The 18,544-nt window shown below is 37.8% G+C and overlaps 1 protein-coding gene across 7 annotated transcripts; it reads left to right on the top strand.

Moving 5' to 3' along the window:
- Window positions 1-548: 548 nt before the first annotated feature.
- On the top strand, window positions 549-18,091 carry LOC105835213 (protein unc-79 homolog). 7 transcript variants are annotated; one of them, XM_036290214.1, is made up of 47 exons: window positions 549-805; window positions 1,426-1,545; window positions 1,686-1,859; window positions 1,938-2,108; window positions 2,522-2,611; window positions 2,840-3,025; window positions 3,228-3,460; window positions 3,560-3,774; window positions 3,864-4,174; window positions 4,836-4,977; window positions 5,070-5,246; window positions 5,331-5,602; window positions 5,730-5,875; window positions 5,995-6,219; window positions 6,319-6,465; window positions 6,843-6,972; window positions 7,064-7,236; window positions 7,463-7,611; window positions 7,779-7,936; window positions 8,128-8,309; window positions 8,486-8,687; window positions 8,823-9,017; window positions 9,160-9,231; window positions 10,022-10,170; window positions 10,331-10,452; window positions 10,652-10,889; window positions 11,093-11,234; window positions 11,320-11,515; window positions 11,863-12,130; window positions 12,260-12,489; window positions 12,767-13,203; window positions 13,279-13,368; window positions 13,491-13,667; window positions 14,084-14,169; window positions 14,303-14,556; window positions 14,663-14,776; window positions 14,857-14,997; window positions 15,082-15,236; window positions 15,478-15,572; window positions 15,706-15,957; window positions 16,080-16,307; window positions 16,439-16,600; window positions 16,691-16,863; window positions 16,939-17,200; window positions 17,288-17,428; window positions 17,539-17,661; window positions 17,741-18,091. In XM_036290214.1, the coding sequence occupies exons 1-47, from the start codon at window positions 784-786 to the stop codon at window positions 17,927-17,929; spliced, it is 8,316 nt and encodes a 2,771-aa protein (XP_036146107.1). In that variant the 5' UTR covers window positions 549-783; the 3' UTR covers window positions 17,930-18,091. The 7 variants fall into 7 exon arrangements, with proteins under 7 accessions (XP_036146107.1, XP_012533765.1, XP_012533757.1 ...); XM_012678311.3 differs by having other exon boundaries at window positions 9,160-9,273; window positions 17,741-17,929; XM_012678303.3 differs by having other exon boundaries at window positions 3,864-4,213; window positions 6,855-6,972; window positions 9,160-9,273; window positions 17,741-17,929.
- The last annotated feature ends 453 nt before the right edge of the window (window positions 18,092-18,544 follow it).

The raw sequence follows: 18,544 nt of genomic DNA, 5'->3' as shown, positions 1-18,544 counted from the left end.
ACATTATCGAATTCGATCAAAAGACGTTATGGAAGAAGACGTCTTTAGATGCTTCAAGACATACGCATGCTGAGTTATTTCTAGCTGCTAAGGAAGGTTTGAATCGCTGCTACTCAGGTTCGAGTCTTTGCAAGCTGGGGTTTAAGTCTCGGCTAAGTGGAGCCTTTGCTATAACCAAGTTTGATGAGAGCCTCCATTGAATGAAATTCGAAACTCTGCTAGTGAAAGTTTTTATCTGTCGCAATATAATGTTAGTCATGCAATCTTTAATAAGTAAATATTTTATAATTTAATTATTATTTAAATAGATGGTAATTTTGTTTAGAAAGTCCTACAATAAATAAATAAAAATGACAACAATTTACAGTACAAATTATAAATTTTACCCTGCAGTTAATATAAAATATATTTAAATAATAGCTAGCTCCATTACTCATACCCTCAAATATGATTATTAAGAAATTGTAAATGACGAAAAATATTAACGCGCAGTATCGCAGAGCGTTCCAAATGGATCAATACGAAAATGCGCGCACGTCCGTTTTCCTCTCGCACACCCTGGCCAGCTTGCGATGGCTTGCAGATGACTCCTGTGAGCTCGCCTAGTATGGTCACGCCGAAAAATCGTCGAAGGTATTATCATTCAAGATAATCCTTTTTGTCGACTCGCATTCCAATAAAATATTGATCTTTACTTAGAATTTTATTGGCAAAATTAGAGTTTAACTGCAATGCAATGCGTTATATTCTGACACGTGAGAGTGAGCCCGTTGGAGCATCATAATGGGAACCAGATACGCATCATGTAATTACCATATATTTACTATACATTTTTGTCTGTCAGACAAAGAAATATATATATCTTCCTTTGCAATGTTTATGTACATATAATTTTTTAAATAATAAACGATATACTTATTTCTAATCAGGATTTAATTAGAATGAGATATTTACGCGTAAAATATAAAGGTAGTTTACATTATATAAATAGTTTACATTACGTTTATATTATGGAAACTATATATATATATAAACTATGTTTTAAGTGTTATGTATGTAAACAATGATCCATAGTTAGTAATAGAAATTCAAATTTTATTAAAAATAATAAGAATTATTTCATTTTTTATTTTTAATATTATATATTTTTGTTTTCTCAATGCTAAAGTCAGATACATTAATAGTTTTATAATTTAATTTTTTTCTGTATTAAGTTATCCTTATTTATAATAATTTACATTGTTTGCATTATTTACATAAAATTTGTACAAACATAACGTAAATATAGTACATAACTAATTTATGTAGACGTAATCTTGAAATTTACTGCACGGTTATAATTTTAATAAACAAACATGAATTTTAAATATATAAAATAACAATTTTTAAAAATTTTGCAATATTTAATAATGTTTAATATTTTAGACAGTTTAAAGCTCGCTAGTTTACATGATGCTTATCAAAGGCTACTTTATGGGACTCAGCCTATACCTTCCGGTTTAGACATTGCAAATATATTGAAATATTTTTCTCAAACCTTACTATGTAAGTATAATTAATGTACGAATGAACTATTTGTAACAAATTGCGATGTATGTGCTCTCTTAATTAAAGATTTGTGTTTCTCGACATAATCGTTCGAGTAAATTTGTTTTATGAATAAGATATAGCAAGAAAAATTTCAGGTCTGTTAAAAGAATCCGAATTAAAAGAGTCCGTGTCGCCATTCGACATGATCAAATCGCAACAGCTCGATGGAGAACGAATGGCGTTATTCCCAAATTTGGACTACAAGCAACTTTACAACGCGTTGACGCAAATGATCGATGTCGTGCCGCTGATTCACATCGGTCTGCCAGGTTAGTCCTCGGAGCATGCTTGTCGAGCGGCCCTTAGTTCGATACGCGTAATAAATATAATTTACGTTAATTTTTCAGCGTTCGGGAAAGCCTTGCTACAATGTCTGGCGTGCATGTTGCTGTTCCTCGATCACGATCTGATCGACAATCTGGCATACTTAACTGCCAGCACGATATCGGTACTTCCTGTGGAGTTGCATGAAGAGATCGTCAATTATCTCTGTTTTTACATTTTACCGTTTACCATCAGTGAGTTTTTCCATTACATTTACACTTACATTAGTATTATCTGAACTTGTGTATTATATATATGATAAGCACACGTTCGCTCGTCTTTCTAAGAGAGAATAACAGCTGCCGGAAGGGAATGTGAGTGTGGAAAGAAAGTTTTAGTATTTTGCCGATAGAAGCTTTTCCGAAAAATTCGCTTGCCGGCTAAAAGACCAGTTAATAATTAAAACTAGTAGAATAGTGCGCATTTTATTTTAGGATTAGTATAATTTTGAGATATAAGCTTCATTCAGATTTACTGCTTTTATTTTTATAAGATACGATTTTATCAGATTAGCTTGTAGCTACAATTTTTGCAAGATTTAATCACAGTAACTAGAAAGCTACAAGAAAGGGAAAGTAGTTTTTATTACAAATATTTAAATTTTCAGCAAGGAAACCCGAAATTGGAGACGAGAGTGCCGCTAGCCAATCAGTGGCTGCTGTTATAATGATGGTCTTTCAGTATTCCAATAACCCAGGTATACACGTGTCATGGGGAAAAGCATAAAATTAATGCGAGCGTATAATTCATGAAATATAATATATATTAGTTAAAAATTGTTGAACCAAACAATTAATTTGTACTAGCATTTTGCGCATTTATGAGTTTATTTGTTATTAGAAAAGTGTGGGTATAAGTGTGTGATGTGTAAAGAAAGAATTAAATTTGCTGACATATATTACGAAAGAGAACATCTTTTTTACAGCGCATCACTGTCAACTGCTGGAGTGTTTGATGGCCCTGAAGCCGGGAGTCGTGAAAGACATACTTTGCGTTATCGCCTACGGCACCGCGTCGGCGAGAGCGTCAGCTGCGAAATTGCTATTCTATTACTGGCCCTCGTTTAATCCAAATCTATTCGATCGCCGCGCGGTGTTGGTAAAATTTGCTAGTGAGCACACAAATTAAGTATATAATTAATAATTAATCAAAACAATGCATTTATATATTTTTATATATAAATATATATTGTTGCAGTTTATTAAAGCTCCGAGAACTTTGATACTTCTGATATGTCGTTTCCTATTATATATAATTATCGACATACATTGCGAGCAAAAAATAATAAACAAGGATTATTATTTGCATTCCAGACGATTTTACCCCGTTCGTATGCCAGCGGGACAGCTGTCCGAATGCCGGCAATGCGGAAGCTGCAAAAGTTTGTTACAATCATCACATTTCCATCACGTACGCCGTTGAATCCCCACCACCTCTTTACCTTTGCATCGAATGCGCGAACGAGATCCATCGGGACCATCCGAATCAAATGTTTTATGACATTTTGCATCCGATGCAACAGGTGTCGATGGTCTGCGAGAACAAAGTGAGCGATAGACCAGGAGAGGATAGATAATTCATTAGCGCACGCCTGTTTGTTCAGGTATTTAGAATTCCGATTAATACGTCTGTCCTCCGTTTGCAGAATTGCAGAGGAACAGACAAATCGGCTATTAGCGTTTGCTTCTCGACGGAATGCGCGAGTTACAATGGTAACCATCCTATAAGATATTGCCAGCAGTGTCACAGTATCCGTCACAACAACCGCCGTGGCGGCGATCACGTTTATCACACGGCGCTTCCGCACATCTCGCAGCTGGACCCGCAAGCGCAGACTTACATGGTCCAGGCGATCGTCAGGCAAGCTGTCATATAATCGTCATTTAGATTTTTAGTTACCTCAAGCAAGCTCCGAGTTCAATTATAGACGCAACATTTCTGTCTTGCAGTTTGCTCAGAGAGGCCGAACCGATAAGTATCGATAGCAATCGAGATACAGACATAAGTGCTAGCACTAGCAATAAGGGTGGCCTAGGATTCGTAGGAAGTAGCAGTGGCGGAAGCGGTGCTGGCGGTATCGGAAGTACGTTCGGTCATTGTGACCCTACGAGCCTGGAGGAACGACAGCTCCTCGGCAGATATGGCGTATGGCTGCTAGTGGGACTTTGTACCCCTAACGAGGATACCCCGGTTGAAATACTGGGCCGTTTATTATCAATGTTATTTCATTGGTTTCATGTCACTGCCTACTGTTTCGATGGTATTGAAAAAAGACTTATACACCTTATCTTTTCTGTTGGTAATTTAACACTTTGCATATATACACTTTACTCAAGTAGACGTAGAGAGCCAGACGTAGGTAGTAGCGTGGTATGTCGGCTAAATATGTTGCGAGATGTACAAGGAGATGTAAGCATCCTCTGTATACACACTAACACGTGAAATATATGTTGTTAGCCCTTTCAATGTTTGTCTCAAGAGAAATTTATGTCGATATATGTTGAATATGTATATCTGTTACCGAAATTAGGCCGAAATAACACCTGAAATATTTAGCCGAATTCAGTATGCTCCGTCGTACAAATTAAATAAACAGAAAAGACTAATTCGAGGTTTTATTGATAAAAAAAAAAAAAAGAATTGCATGCGATGTGTCAAAGATATCAGCACACAACTCGATACATATTTGAAATTTGCACTTAAATGTCGAATCTTTGAAAAGTGTAACCTCGCATTACTGCATGCCATAAGTTCGGGAAACAAAAATAAATGTCGAATCTGTTCGTGTGTTCCAATTGTGTTGTATGTAGCTCGATTGGTAGTTTAAAAATAAATCATAATAGTATTTCCCTAAGTCAATTTTAATATACTTTTCTTCTTCTTCGCGATCAATTTTTCAATCAGGATCAAAAACGTTTCAGGCCAAGCGGAAAGCGCGCTTGAGAAGTTAAAGTCGGAGTACGTTTGCGACTGGCTCACGGAAGTTATGAAAACGCATTACGATGTATTCATTTCCTGTCTTCTACCACATCCCGCGGACTACGTCAGGGTCGGGGGTCATTGGTAAGGAAGAGATTCTACGAAACAAGTAGGATAAATGAGACAAACGTAAGACTACATATAATTAATATTACTTACGTTATGCTTATCGAAAGGGAAACCCTGGCTTCGCGGACGTCGCATTTAAAAGACGGACTGCATCGGCTATTCTGTCTGGTACCGTACGAAGTGATTACGCCCGATGTCTGGGATTATGTGATGCCGCATTGGATGGAGGCGGTGGTAAATGACGTTCCAGAAAATGAACTTCAGGAGCTGAAGATAATATTGAGGTACGGTGTGTTTCACCTGTCAAAAACTTTACGCATTTGAAATTCTCAGTTTACCCGAGAGGTTTTTATCAATTCGTATTGCAGCAAGATCTTGGATCGGGACATGAATTCCTTAGGATTTGACGTGAAGAAAATGTATAACTTTATAGCGAAACGCTTCGTCAACACGAGCGCTGAGGTGCAAGAACAGGCCCTCCACTGGCTGCAAACCCTCACTATGCTGGAGATAACGTTGCCCCTGGATCAATTGTTTTCGATATTCAGCGACGGGGTTACGGTTATGCAGATGATGAGCGCGGAAGAATCGGAATTAAAACCAAGCAAGTCTACAAAGGAAGATGACATAAACGTTACACGTATGCGACCATAGGACTATTTTAATTACATATACAATTGATCGAAAGGATCGGCATCTTTAGAAATGTTAATTTTATTTTAAATCATATGGAATTCACTTGCGATTTATTATTACGAAATGTTCAGGTCCCATAGTGAATGAAAATGATTCCGGGAAATCAACACCACTTTCCGACGATGTAGTGCCGATACCGAGGCACATGGAATTCACGACGAACGCGGAACTTAATTTATCTTGTTGTATTCTCATGCTTGATGTATTATTGAAACAGGTGAGATGTAAATTTTATAAAACTACTTTATGCATATACATGTATTCAGATAGAGAATGTCTCTTTCCTTGTGGGCTGAAAAAGAAACAACGACAAGCTTTTTTTTTTTTTTTTGACAGATGGAACTTCAAAATGTAGACAAGCATACCGGAATTAATACAAAGGTTTGCCGAGACGCTTGCCATTTAATGAAGTCCATAGTTGCGTCCAACTGGAACAATTCTCACGTTTGCGAGACGTCAGACATCGAATGCTCTTATTGCGAATCGAGAGTAATCTGGCATCAATTGTGCCTACAATTGATTACCTACATGGTACCGGAAAATCCGGCGTATCCCCCGGATGTTAGTTGACTTTATAATTATTTATTGTTTATTCTTCTCGATATTGGAATCGCTTGATATTATACGAAGAAATTAAATAATTTTTTAAATACTTTTCAGACAATTGTGGATGAAACTGCGGAAGATAATGCACGCAAAGGTTCGCCGGAAACGTCAAAGAAGGGTGACTCGAAACCGGATGTAGTTATCAACATGCCAGTGCCAGAATTGCATTCTGTCGGCGGGGTCTTAGTTCACATGCCACACGTACGTCTCTTAATAAATGAATTTCGAAAAAAAAAAAAACCTCTCAAACTCGAACGCCATAATAACATATGTTTGATGCTTGTCTCATTGGCGAACAAATTTCCGTGGCTTTATTGAAAAGGGAAGGAGAAAGTACAAAGAAATTCACTGCGCAATGAGATAAACATTACAGAAAAGAAATGTCGTTTCTATAAACGTCACTGCGTATTACACCTTCATTAATAAAGCAGCATGCTACTTAAAACTGTCTTAATTGTGTATATGTGTCCGTATGCGCTTCTCTCTATCTGTCTCTTCTTCTACGACACGGCCCGATCACAAAGACACGGTAGGCTAATCTATGTTACCGGAATAGCTATTTTGATCGTTTATGTCAGTTCTTCGAACAGATTATGACAGCGACAGTAGAGACAGTTTCGGAACAGCTGGACCTCGCGGCTATCATGCCAACGGAGAAGATTATGTCCGCCGTTGCGAGAACGGTTACGCTATCGGAAACAGACGTCGGTAAGCGAAAGCTCTGTGCGTCGCGCCTTTTTCAATAATTATATAATTGACAATTAGTGTTATGTAAATGTGCGCGCGCGCATGCTTTTAGCAACCGCAACAGTGAGCGTGGCAAAACCACATTTGATTGGCGAAAATGACGAACCCGTGAGTCTAAGTCCGGAAGCTGATTCGGACGACTTTTGGCACACCTCCGTGGGAAAGTTTCGTTTTACGATAGAAGAACTGCCGGAGCAACTTCAATACATTCACAAACTGCTGAAGGTATACTAATACCGTGTTGTAAATCTTTTTATACGCCCTCACTTTTCACAGATGACTATAAGCAATAGAGTTACGCTCATTAATTTGTTTAACAGCTGTCTGTAGCTATTTAAGTAAACGAGTTGCAAGTCGTATTTATAATTCTCTAACTACAAAATTAGATTCTACAATCGTTAAAGGCGGGTATTTAATTGAAAAGTTACTTTAAAAGAAATTCCGTTTGTAGGAAATAATGACGATCGACAAACCAGACATTCTTTACTACATGCTGCAGTGCTTGAATGTGATGTGCCTGTACGGCGACGCGTTTAATACGGCGGTGAAGGATCATCAAGGATTCTTTATATGGTGCCAAGAGAATTTATTAATAAAGAAGTATGTATTAGACGTGTATTGAAAATGCGGAGATAATTGGTAATGGGGAAATCACGAGAACTTGGTTTTTAACCTTCTCAATCATTTATTATTCCAACATAAACATATGGCAGCCACTACCGGGCGCTAATTTCCCTCATTATTGATGATTTATTATTTGGTTGTAGCTTATGGGAGCTTCTGAACGCGGAGCATTCGCATATAGCACAAGTGACTGTTCCGTTGTTACTGCATTGTGTAACGTTACCCTGCGGCACTGACACTTTCTGGCGGCTTGTACAAGAGGAATTTCACAATTCCGATTGGCGTGTTAGATTCGTCGCAGGTAATCATGTATAATATGAACGAATCGACCACTTGATTTATTATTACTTTATAATTAGATCTTTCGCATTAGCATAGAAACTTGTATAGCTTTAGACGTACGTTACTTCATTTTCCCCTTTTCAATTTTCTGTGTTTTATATTTTATGGTTGTAGATTAAATTTTAGAAAATAGACGTTTCAATATTTCAGTCGAACGCGTCACGTTAATCGCGAGATTTATGGACTCGACGCCATTGCGGAACGTGTTAAGTCTTCAGGCTGCGTTGGCAAATGCGTTTTGTTATTTAATTACCAGCATGGACGACAACAACGTGTACGTTGCACAACGTGCTACCTTGTACCTTGGTACCGTTCACGACATAGCAATTAGAGTAAGTTTTATCAGGTGCTTAGAACGTTAAAACTTTTCCGGAATAGAATTTTCAAACCGCGACCTGTCACGTTCTCTCAGGATAAAAGAAAAATTGTTGTTCGTCGCAAAGTTTTTCGATTTTGCGAAAAATACTTTCTTACATTCGAATTATTATTATTTATAATTTTATTTCAGTCGTTGATATTGTGCTTGGAGACGCAATTCGATTCTGTAATCGTGGACCGGCCAATGGTATTGCAATCGCTTTATCAATTACACAATAGTCTTAGCGATCGGCGTATCCTGACGTGGGAGTTTTTCTTGAATCGATTTGACACGCTATTTCTCGAGGCTCAAATCAACTTGGAGAAGTCGGGAGACGTGGCTTACCTGCGCGGTCAGTACCATTCTATTAGCGAAAGAGAATATAGAGAAATGTTACACCGTTTCAAGCCGCGTGTTACAAATCTAAAAGAACTACGTTGCCTAAGTAAGATATACCGTCGTTCTGAATAAGGGTTTTCCGTCGTAGATCTAAAGAATACGGATATGAACAGCGAGGTGTTCATGAAGAAATTGCACCGCGCGCACGAGGCGCTATCGCAATCTGACGGTAGCGGGACAAGTTCCGTGAAGACGCTGAGCGCGAGCTTCGGGACGAAGTGGCCCTACAAGCGTACGATGTCCGCGCCCGCGTCGATGATACCACGACAAGACACTAAGCAGGGTACGTACTCCTAAACGTTTCCCCCCGGCTTTTCTCAGTCCTTTTATCCCTATCGCCTTTTCGCGCACATTTCACAGACTATGTCGTACACTGTGTGTTACTTCTCTCCTTTTGTTTTTCTTTTCCCGCAACTTTCACGCAGAAAAGGAAAAGGTGTACAGCCGACAGTATTCCGCGCCGATCTTGAAAAGGAAGAGCTCGAGATTCGGACTGGGTCAGTTGTTGGGGTCCACCCCGCCTAATAACAGTATTCCAGGTAGAGTAGCGTGTGTTGCCTGCGTAGCTGTAGACGAGACATAAATGTATACGCGCAAATATGTTGCTCGTTTGTATTACACGGACTATTAAAGGATGTTAAAGCAAACGCCTCCAGACGGATCGTTCGGTCGAATCGGTCGAACGGTAAGTAGCAAAGCTAGCAGAATCGGCAGAAATGCTTTTAGTATTAATGTCTGTTCAATGTACGTTCGAAGTGTGCTCCATCAATTCGCTTTACAAAATTCGTAAAGCAAATCGATCGAGCAGGTCAGAAAAGTTCATAAATTGCTTGTTGATGTTTTTGTAAATGTACAAGTGATAACGAGGATTTAACAATAAAGTTATCTTTTTCCGGTTTCGTAAAGTACATAAGTATATACGTATAAGTTTAGTCGGAAAGTCTTTTTTTTTTGTATGCCAGAAACAAGAAAATTGTATACCTTATGCAATATAAAAATTAAGTTCTTTAGTTGATCTCGGGAAATAGCTTGGAATTAATAGTCTGTTCTTCCTTCGTGTATCGCTTCAATTAGCCTTTGATATGCACGCTTTTCCTTTGCTTTTAACATAAACTTATGATTTTTATTTAGCAGATAGATTTATGATTAATTCTTTGAATCGTGAAAAGTAATAGATAGATATAGAAATATAGACAATATTAAGTTATTCGTACTTTGTAGATCTTATTTCTTCCTTTTAGCAAATCTCCCGGCAGAACGTAATTAATATTAAAAAAAACTTTGCAGATGGTCACATACATTCGTTGAACATGGTCGACGAAGCTAGCACGTTACCAGGATATACTCACAAAATCGTGGATCTTGAAGAAGCAGATAAAGAAACTATGCACCTACTAGTCTTCCTCTTGATGCAATTCCTATCGAGACCGGATCAGGTATATCATCAATCTAATCGTCACCAATCTTAAACTTTAATATGAAAAAAGAAAGAGGAGAATTTTTAAGAGAGAAATGTGTATACTTAAATTTTTTAAAAATAATAATACAATCTTTTGGTGTTGCATGTAAATTTATAAATCAATATTATTTGATCAGGCTTATCCGACGGACGAGAAACCAATGTCGAAAACGCAGGGCATAGTCTTGCGGCACTTATATCTTCTTTTGGGATACAATCAAACTGAGCGCACTTTTCATACCACTCCGCAACGTCTGAGGTGAGATGTCCGTAATTATTTTATTAATTATCAACAAGTAAGCAAATGAATTATATTGAGCAGGCTCTAAACGATTTCTAATCTTCTCAATATCCAATCGAAATGTACGTCAAATTGCACATCGAGTGCTTGTACTCAGTTTGTTGTTAGATTTTTTTTAGTAAAATTCATAACGACAGAATGTCAAAAATTATTATAGGCTTTCACCGGCGTTTAACGTCTTTATCGCCAATTTGCCACAACTATTAGACCAGAATCACGTAATGGGCTGGCTGATGACGCCGCCGATTCTGGCGATATTACAATATTGCCCTTACCCCCCACAAACTATACCTCCAACCACCACCGATCAACCACCGCCGAATTATAGTCTTTGGTACTTGGAACCACACATCAGGCGATCTTGGTTGATGTCTCTGCTTGTTATCTTATACAAGGTGAAAAAGCTTACAAGCAAAATTAATATACATATAATACACTTAAAACAAAACAAAGCATAATTCCTTTCTGTGAATGTTACTTTTGTGATAAGTGTAAATTTGTATATTTTTGCAAGTAATAATGCAAGTGCAAACTTTTATGCAAATTAATTATTACAGATTAATTTCCTATATTAATAATTACAAGTCATTTTTTTAAGTGTCAGTACGGACAGCAGCCATGGTGTAATCAGCTTCAAGCGTTAGTGAAGATAGTGTTGAATACGCTCAGTACGCAGCATCATCAGTGCAAAAGGATACCAGCGACCGTAGTTATGAGTGCGCCGCCCTCCAGATCTCGTGGTGAGATTTCAAATAACATGATCTCTTAAACGATCATAAGTATTTGTCTCCCGAAGGGATAATCATAAAGCAACGTATCTCTCAGACGTTTCCCAACCTTCGCTCGGAGTAGAACACGAGTTGACAACGAACACGATGGGAGAAATAGATACGGAGACCCCGCCGATGCGCGCAATCTCGGTGCACCAACGCAGCCCCGGAGGAATGCACGGACAAATGGAAACCCATTGGGAAGAGAATAATAGTCCAGCGTGCCGTTATTTCAACAAACATTTTACCAGGTCAGTCAGTTTATAGTCACACAACTCTAATGTATCGGAGACAGTTTATAACTTTTTGTATAGAGTATTGTGGCAAGAGATTATACAGTTAAAAGTAGACCAAAGTAATAATATTTTATTTAGTAGCAATTAGTATTTTTTTTTTTTTAGAAGATTATTATTCTAATTTTTATACATAAATAATATTTATACATATAGCGGTTAACCGCCTAGTTATTTTCTTTCTGAGTGATATTTAACGGATATTTGTACTAATGTGTGTATGTTAATTAAGTTACACGTGCTTCCGTCTTTATTTAAGTAGTGGCATGTTACAATTTGTCGCTATTGCGAATGCTTTTGTGAAGCTATTCGATCAATGATGATACGGAGTCCGAATTGGCGGCGATCCCTGAGAGCCCCAAATCTGACAGCACCTTACATGGCAGCAGTGGAGGATCCCTTGGGGAAATGGAGGAAACGGTGCCGAGAAACGCAACCCTTCAAGAACCACGTATGTCAATTGTTTCGGATGGGACGAGTATGGTCGAGTCAAACAATCGAAACAAGACGAAGGCGGAATCCGTGACAAAGCCCACATGGTTCTTAGGTGGAAACGAAGACGAGGTTAATCAGGTAATTATTCCAAATCAATTTGCACAGAATAATGTCTGTACATCGGCAACTTTGTCATTTCAAGTTATTATAGTGATAAACCGAAATAATTGAAATTTATTCAACGGCTTAAAAACGTATGATCTCCAGGGAAATAAAAGCGGCCCTCAAAAAAAATGGAGCGTATATGAAGGAGTGAAAATGATGGTTACGAGCACATTTCTCACTGGACAGCAGGAGCCGTCGAGACATTTGGCTAAAGCAAGTATGCCGTCGATAAAAAACGGCAAAGGGCATTTGCCTTACAACGGAGACGCATCGAAGACATACGATTTATCAAGCGCCTTAGCTCTCGCAACTAGCATTCCTCATATTCAAAGGTAGGATTAGAAATCTTTTCAGCTATTACTTAATGTCACTTTCTAATAATAATGTGTATTAATTTTCATTAGAATATTAAACAAAATATAATAATTCTTTATTCACTTCAGCATTAAATTGCCAAGAAAGAAACGTGGTTTACATAAATCTAACACTCAACCTTCTATCCATCCGCAATCCTATCATCTAACCTTACCACCTTCTAAACTATAATTACCTAATCTAATAAGTCGTAATCACTGTTAAAGAAAATATATTTATACTCAAAATTTTCAGAGCTGAATTACCAAGGCTAAAGGATAAGGAGACGGAGAGGACCAAGGAAAAGGAGAAAGAGAAGGAAACGGAGAGGGGAAAGGAGATGGAAATAAAAAGGGAGAAGGAAAAAGACAAGGAAAAGGAAAAAGCAGCCGTGAAGACGGCCGGGACTATCAACAATGTTCAATTCGAGCCTCTGAAACATTTAGGTAGACAGAAACACGTGGAGCAGATCACAATTACAGCGACGTCGCCGATTTCACCTTGCCAAGTGATTACAGTGACGAACAGCGACAATTCGAGCTCGCCAGCGCTGAGTTCTTCCATATCATCGCAAGTCATAAGTACAGAAAATGGACAGCAAACGGGCGATCCTCCTACCGTTAGTCCGCAGCCTTTGATTACTCCGACCGTCGAGCGACTGCTTCCCATTGGTACAATAGTTCGGGCAACTGGTAAGCACAGTTCGTATTATCGTTTAATTAATTATTAGTAAATAAGATTTTTAAAAAAAAAGCAATTTCTTGTAGGATCGCGAACCACGCAACGTGTATTGCGATGCGAGGACACGTACGGCTCTCCGGAATCACCATTGTCGAAGATGGACATTTTGACAGTCAGTAAGTAAACGTTTAGAGCGGTTGTGACATAATGGCATGTATAATTAATCAGGCGAGCAAAGTAAAATGGAAAGAAGACTGTCTGATCTGAAAAGACTGAAGTTGATCGTAATTTCATTTAGGTTCTTCGTTCGAGCAAGACAGCGAAACTTGCGAAACCAGCGATATTACGAGCCCGCATAGCATTTCCCAACTGGAATTTCCAACCCCAGAGCGACTGCTGCCGGTTGGCCCTCCACGAGATTTCCCCAGCTTAGTCGAGCGAGTACGTCAGGCGCTCGATATTTCAGACGTCGAAGGTTCGTACGCGCCGATCCTATAATTTTTCGCGATAACGAGTATCCACGTGTGCGTAATCCCTAGTAGCAAAAAACATTGGCGCAATATTCCCAATATCAGTCCAAATATTGTAAAGTGGACGCTTCATCTTATTTAGCCAATTTGCCTAAGCGGCAATACTGATTCAATATTGGTCCAGCATTGGGCCAATATTGAACCAATCGATTTTTCATACTGAACATTAATTGCATTATAACTTGGAGTCAATATTTTATGACCAATATTGGCGTTACATTGGGAAACATTGAGAAAATTTGCCAATGCATTCCCAAAATAACCAATATTTAGCCAATATTAGCCAATGTACTACCAATGTATTTTGCTATTAGGGATGTTTTATCGAAATTGTTGTCGGAAATAAACATTTCCCTTTCAGATATGAATAAATCAAACGGAGATGCGAAACATGACACACGTGATCTGGCACTCACGAAGCAGGATAGCGGAGCCTCTGACAATATTGTAAGAATGCATTTTTTAATTGCACTTCCTGTATAATCTCACGTGATCTATGAAACGCAAGATAGATATTTATTTTTGAGGCCGAATAAAGTATAAAAATAAAAACATCTTTTATTTATTACGCTTATCGTAGTCAACATCACTCGTGCCGACGTGCAATGAAATTCACTCGAGTAGATCGCCAAGTCCGAGAAGGCTAATTAAACAAGTGGCTTTGGAATCGTCCCCACCGGCGATCGATCCCGGCGATTTCGTCTCAAAAATAGCAGAATACGATCAGAGGATTAAGTCGAAGGATCAATTTCGGATTCAACGTGACAGGGGGAGGAAGATCACCGCTTTAGCGGATCAAGACATGATTACGCACGCGAGGCGAACAGAGTCCTGGTAATAATCTTGTATTATCGGTACTTTTTCTAAATTACTCGGGTGATTCACATTCGGGATATTACATTTTAATCCCATATATATATATTTGTCTCTTATTCGATAGGTCTGGCCCGCAGGTTCAACAGAACCTAGACTTTGCCTCTCAACAAGCGTATCATGCGGATTTTAATTTGAAGCAGAGCTTATTTCGCATCGGCGACGATTGCGTTTACGACAGGTACAGTTTAACATGGTTGAATTGGATTTATCGAGCGAAATTGTTAGAATCGTGTTGAATTTGATTCGACACTGCTACAGGTGTTCGGAGTGCGGAGCGATAAGAGAGGAGTATTCTGACGAAGAGCTTGGATTGTGCATAATAACGTTGGGAACGTTTATTCATCGAGAGCCATCTCTAGCGGCACCGTTATTGCCGGAAATACTCGGTGTGGTTACCAAGTAAGTATTATCTTCATATTCAGTCTCAATTTTTTCATTAATAAAATGAAATATTAATATTCTGTAATATTGTCTATGTGCTAGGGTTGCTCTTCACGCGATGTATCCTTGGCAAAGTGAAACAAATATGCACCTGCCAGGTGGTGCGGTCAGCGTAGCGCACCAATTTCTCAGATGCGTTCTCCACCAATTAGCACCTAACGGAGTGTTTACGCAAATGTTTCAGACTCATTTAAATGGTAAGAACGTTACGCTGTTGACATGGCTAATAGGTCAATTTAAATCATTTCCATAATTGTCTAATTTTAAAACGTAAACGTATATGCTGCAATAGTTTTTTTTTTTTTTTTTTTTAATAATTACCACCCATATTTAGTAATTAATTTAAATACAGTTCTTTTCCAACATCAATCTTCCTGAAAAATTTCAAATAACAACAATAGGTTGCTTTTTCTATTGTTATATTCTTTTAACTTGCAGAAACGACAAGGCTGCAGTTTTTCAAAAGCGTTGCGCAAGCCTTGGTTGATTTTAACGAATTAAATCCCATCGCACCCTTGCAATTGTTGCTTGAGGTAAGGAAGCAATTTAATTATGTATTATACACGTAAAAAAATTCTTAATTAAATGTTTTTGTAATTCACGAAAAGCATTTTTTTTAATGTATGAGATAATAAATTACATGTGTTTTGTAAAATTCAATTTCAGACGCTAAATATGAAAAAGTCATTGCCGCTGGAACGGTTGCCAATAATATTATATAATATTGCTTGTTACTTGGATTGTTTGCCATTGGAGGCGGGATTGGGTCCTGCTACGGCTACATGGAGCGGACTGCTGGCACAGTTCGATGGTTTATTTCGAAGACTCGTTCTTATGCTTCCTTCCATCGATGATATTACTCCACTTTTGCGGATTATGATTTCGATATTAAAGGTTCCAGGGATTCAACAATCAAAGGTACTTTGGCCATATAAAACAAAATTAAATAAAATTCTATAAGAGTCTTAGAATTCATTTGTTTTTTTAAATTACTTGCATGTTATATTGAATTAGCATTATATGTCTCCATATTGTTTTAGGGAATGCTGGATCCGTTCTCCAAAGTGTTAAGTTACGCCATACAAAACTCAACATTAAAATATAGTTGTTTAACAGACTTGTGCTATTTGTGCCACAGAGGATTTACTCGTGATCGCGACAAACACTTTTTCGGGAGGACGATTGTATTTGAATTAATTCAGGCAATTAAATTTAAAACTACAATACCGGACTCTAATTTTTTGTTACTGCTTCAGTTTGTGCTCCAAGTAAGTACTCGTAATATATTTATCATAATATACGTCGAGGTTTCCAGTTTAAACTTTAGACGTAATATAATAATTCTATAACGAAAAAAATTATAAATCAAAATATATTAATTGTAACGCGATTAACGCAGGATATTGGGGGATCCTTACCTAATAGTGTCGTTACGATGGAAAATAATATTCAAACAGACGTGTCACCGATCTACAACACAAATGCCTCTGAATCATTAAAGAATCAGTTGTCGGATGTCCTCGACTTTTTAACTGATTTTCACACTTTGAGCAAGATTAAGGTAATACATTTAACTGTGCGTAGCTCGTTAGTAAGATTCTGCGGAATTTACTTTCGTCGCGGTTTAAAGGGGTTGTTTCTCTTCTCTCAGAGCTACAGCAAAGGTATGCAGGCGGGATTAAACGAGGACACGATAGGCGGGATGTTAAAGTGCGGCCTTGCACAATACGTGGCTTTAGAAATTACGAGAGGCAACAACAGGGAGAACAGAGCTGTCGCGCGTTACCTGCCGTGGTTGTACACCGCGCCGTCTATAACGCAGGGGTAAGATATTTCTGCTGGTTTTAAAACCTTTTATCTCTTTAACCAATGTAATTGAAAACGTGAAAACATTTTTAGAGCTCGCGAATACGTCGATTGTATCGGACACATCAGGCTCTTATCCTGGCTGTTACTGGGCTCGCTTACGCATATAGCAATGAACACCGGCCACAATAACAGTCATTCACATTCAACAGTACCGTTGGCGCAACCGATACCACAAGAAGTGTCTTGCCACATCGCGGATCATATACAAGTCATTTTCTCCGGGTTTCCAGAACAATCGAAAACCTCGGTCCTTCACATGTCATCGCTCTTCCACGCGTTCATTCTTTGCCAAGTACTTTTTATTATTAGATTGTTAGATATTTCAGTCGCATAATCCTCACTGAATTCATATTAACGGTGCGTCACGCTACGGTTTCAGCTTTGGACGATGTATTTGGAAGAAATGTCGAAGAACAACGCGACAAATAGCGAGAGCCACAACGTCACCATGAATATCTTACTGGAATTTTGGGGCAAGATAACGCCGTGCATTTTGCAACTTGTTTCCTATTCGAAAGCTGTAAGTCTCCAATTCTCAATATTGGCCGAGTTGCAGTTTCTACCTATCTTGAATTGACACATTTGAAATGAGCTCGAGGCAACGACATGAAAGGACAATTTGATTTTTAGCTGTCTGAAATGCTGAATTTGCATTTCCTAAGCCTGTTGGAGGCCTTGTTGGAATGCGGATCAATTCTGCTGAGTAAATTACTACCTCTATGGAATGCTATATTATTTTCTCATCACGTTCAGGTAAGGATAAAGAAATGAAACCGGACAATTGAAGTAGAAGGACAAAATACCTTGATCTTTGACTTATTCCACTTTTCAGTTACCGGGACACTTACAAATGCGATTGCAGAATTGCCGCGATTTCCCACCGAACAGAATGGCGGAGCATTTTGTTTCCAATCGAAGGGGATCAAACGCGATACTCCTACGATGGTTACATCGCTTGCAGTTTAAGATGGGCCAAATAGAAATGCAATCTTCCACCGCCACGCAATTTTATTCTATTTAAAGGAAAGGAAGAAGAGCTTAAATACAATTTACGAATTAGATATTCTCATATTAATTGATCGAAAGCGTTGGAAATAGATCAAATAAAATGGGACATTGTAAAAGTAGTGCTTTAAAAATTAAAACTATTATAATTTTAATTGTTAAAAAATCGTTAAAAGAATTTAGACTGGTGTTAAATATTTATTATACTTTTTATATCCTATACTGCATATATATGTACATATATATATTTTTTTATTTTATTTTATATTACGGTTAACATATTTAGTTTGTTCAGATACTTTAATATAATTGTTACAACATTTTATATACTTTTCAGTTACGTGATCCAATTTTTAATCAATCTTGTATCTCGAGTTCCTATTTTTACGTCTAAAATTACGATAAATTGATGCAGATATAATAAGGTGTTATTAAAAAATAATTTTTATTGACATTTTATACAATATTATTTTACTATGTCAAATACAAAATCTGAATTGCAATCGTTTAAAAATGTTAAATGGATATAGTGAACGAAAAAATGATTGAAAAGTGCTTAAAAATTTCATATTAATAGTGTGTTTATACATAATTTAATTCTCAGTTCTCTCGCGGCGATAATATCATAACG

This window comes from Monomorium pharaonis, chromosome 7, assembly GCF_013373865.1.
Source record: "Monomorium pharaonis isolate MP-MQ-018 chromosome 7, ASM1337386v2, whole genome shotgun sequence".
NCBI lineage: Eukaryota > Metazoa > Arthropoda > Insecta > Hymenoptera > Formicidae > Monomorium > Monomorium pharaonis.
Note: the sequence above shows the minus strand (reverse complement) of the source record. Positions and strands in the feature narration are given on the sequence as shown.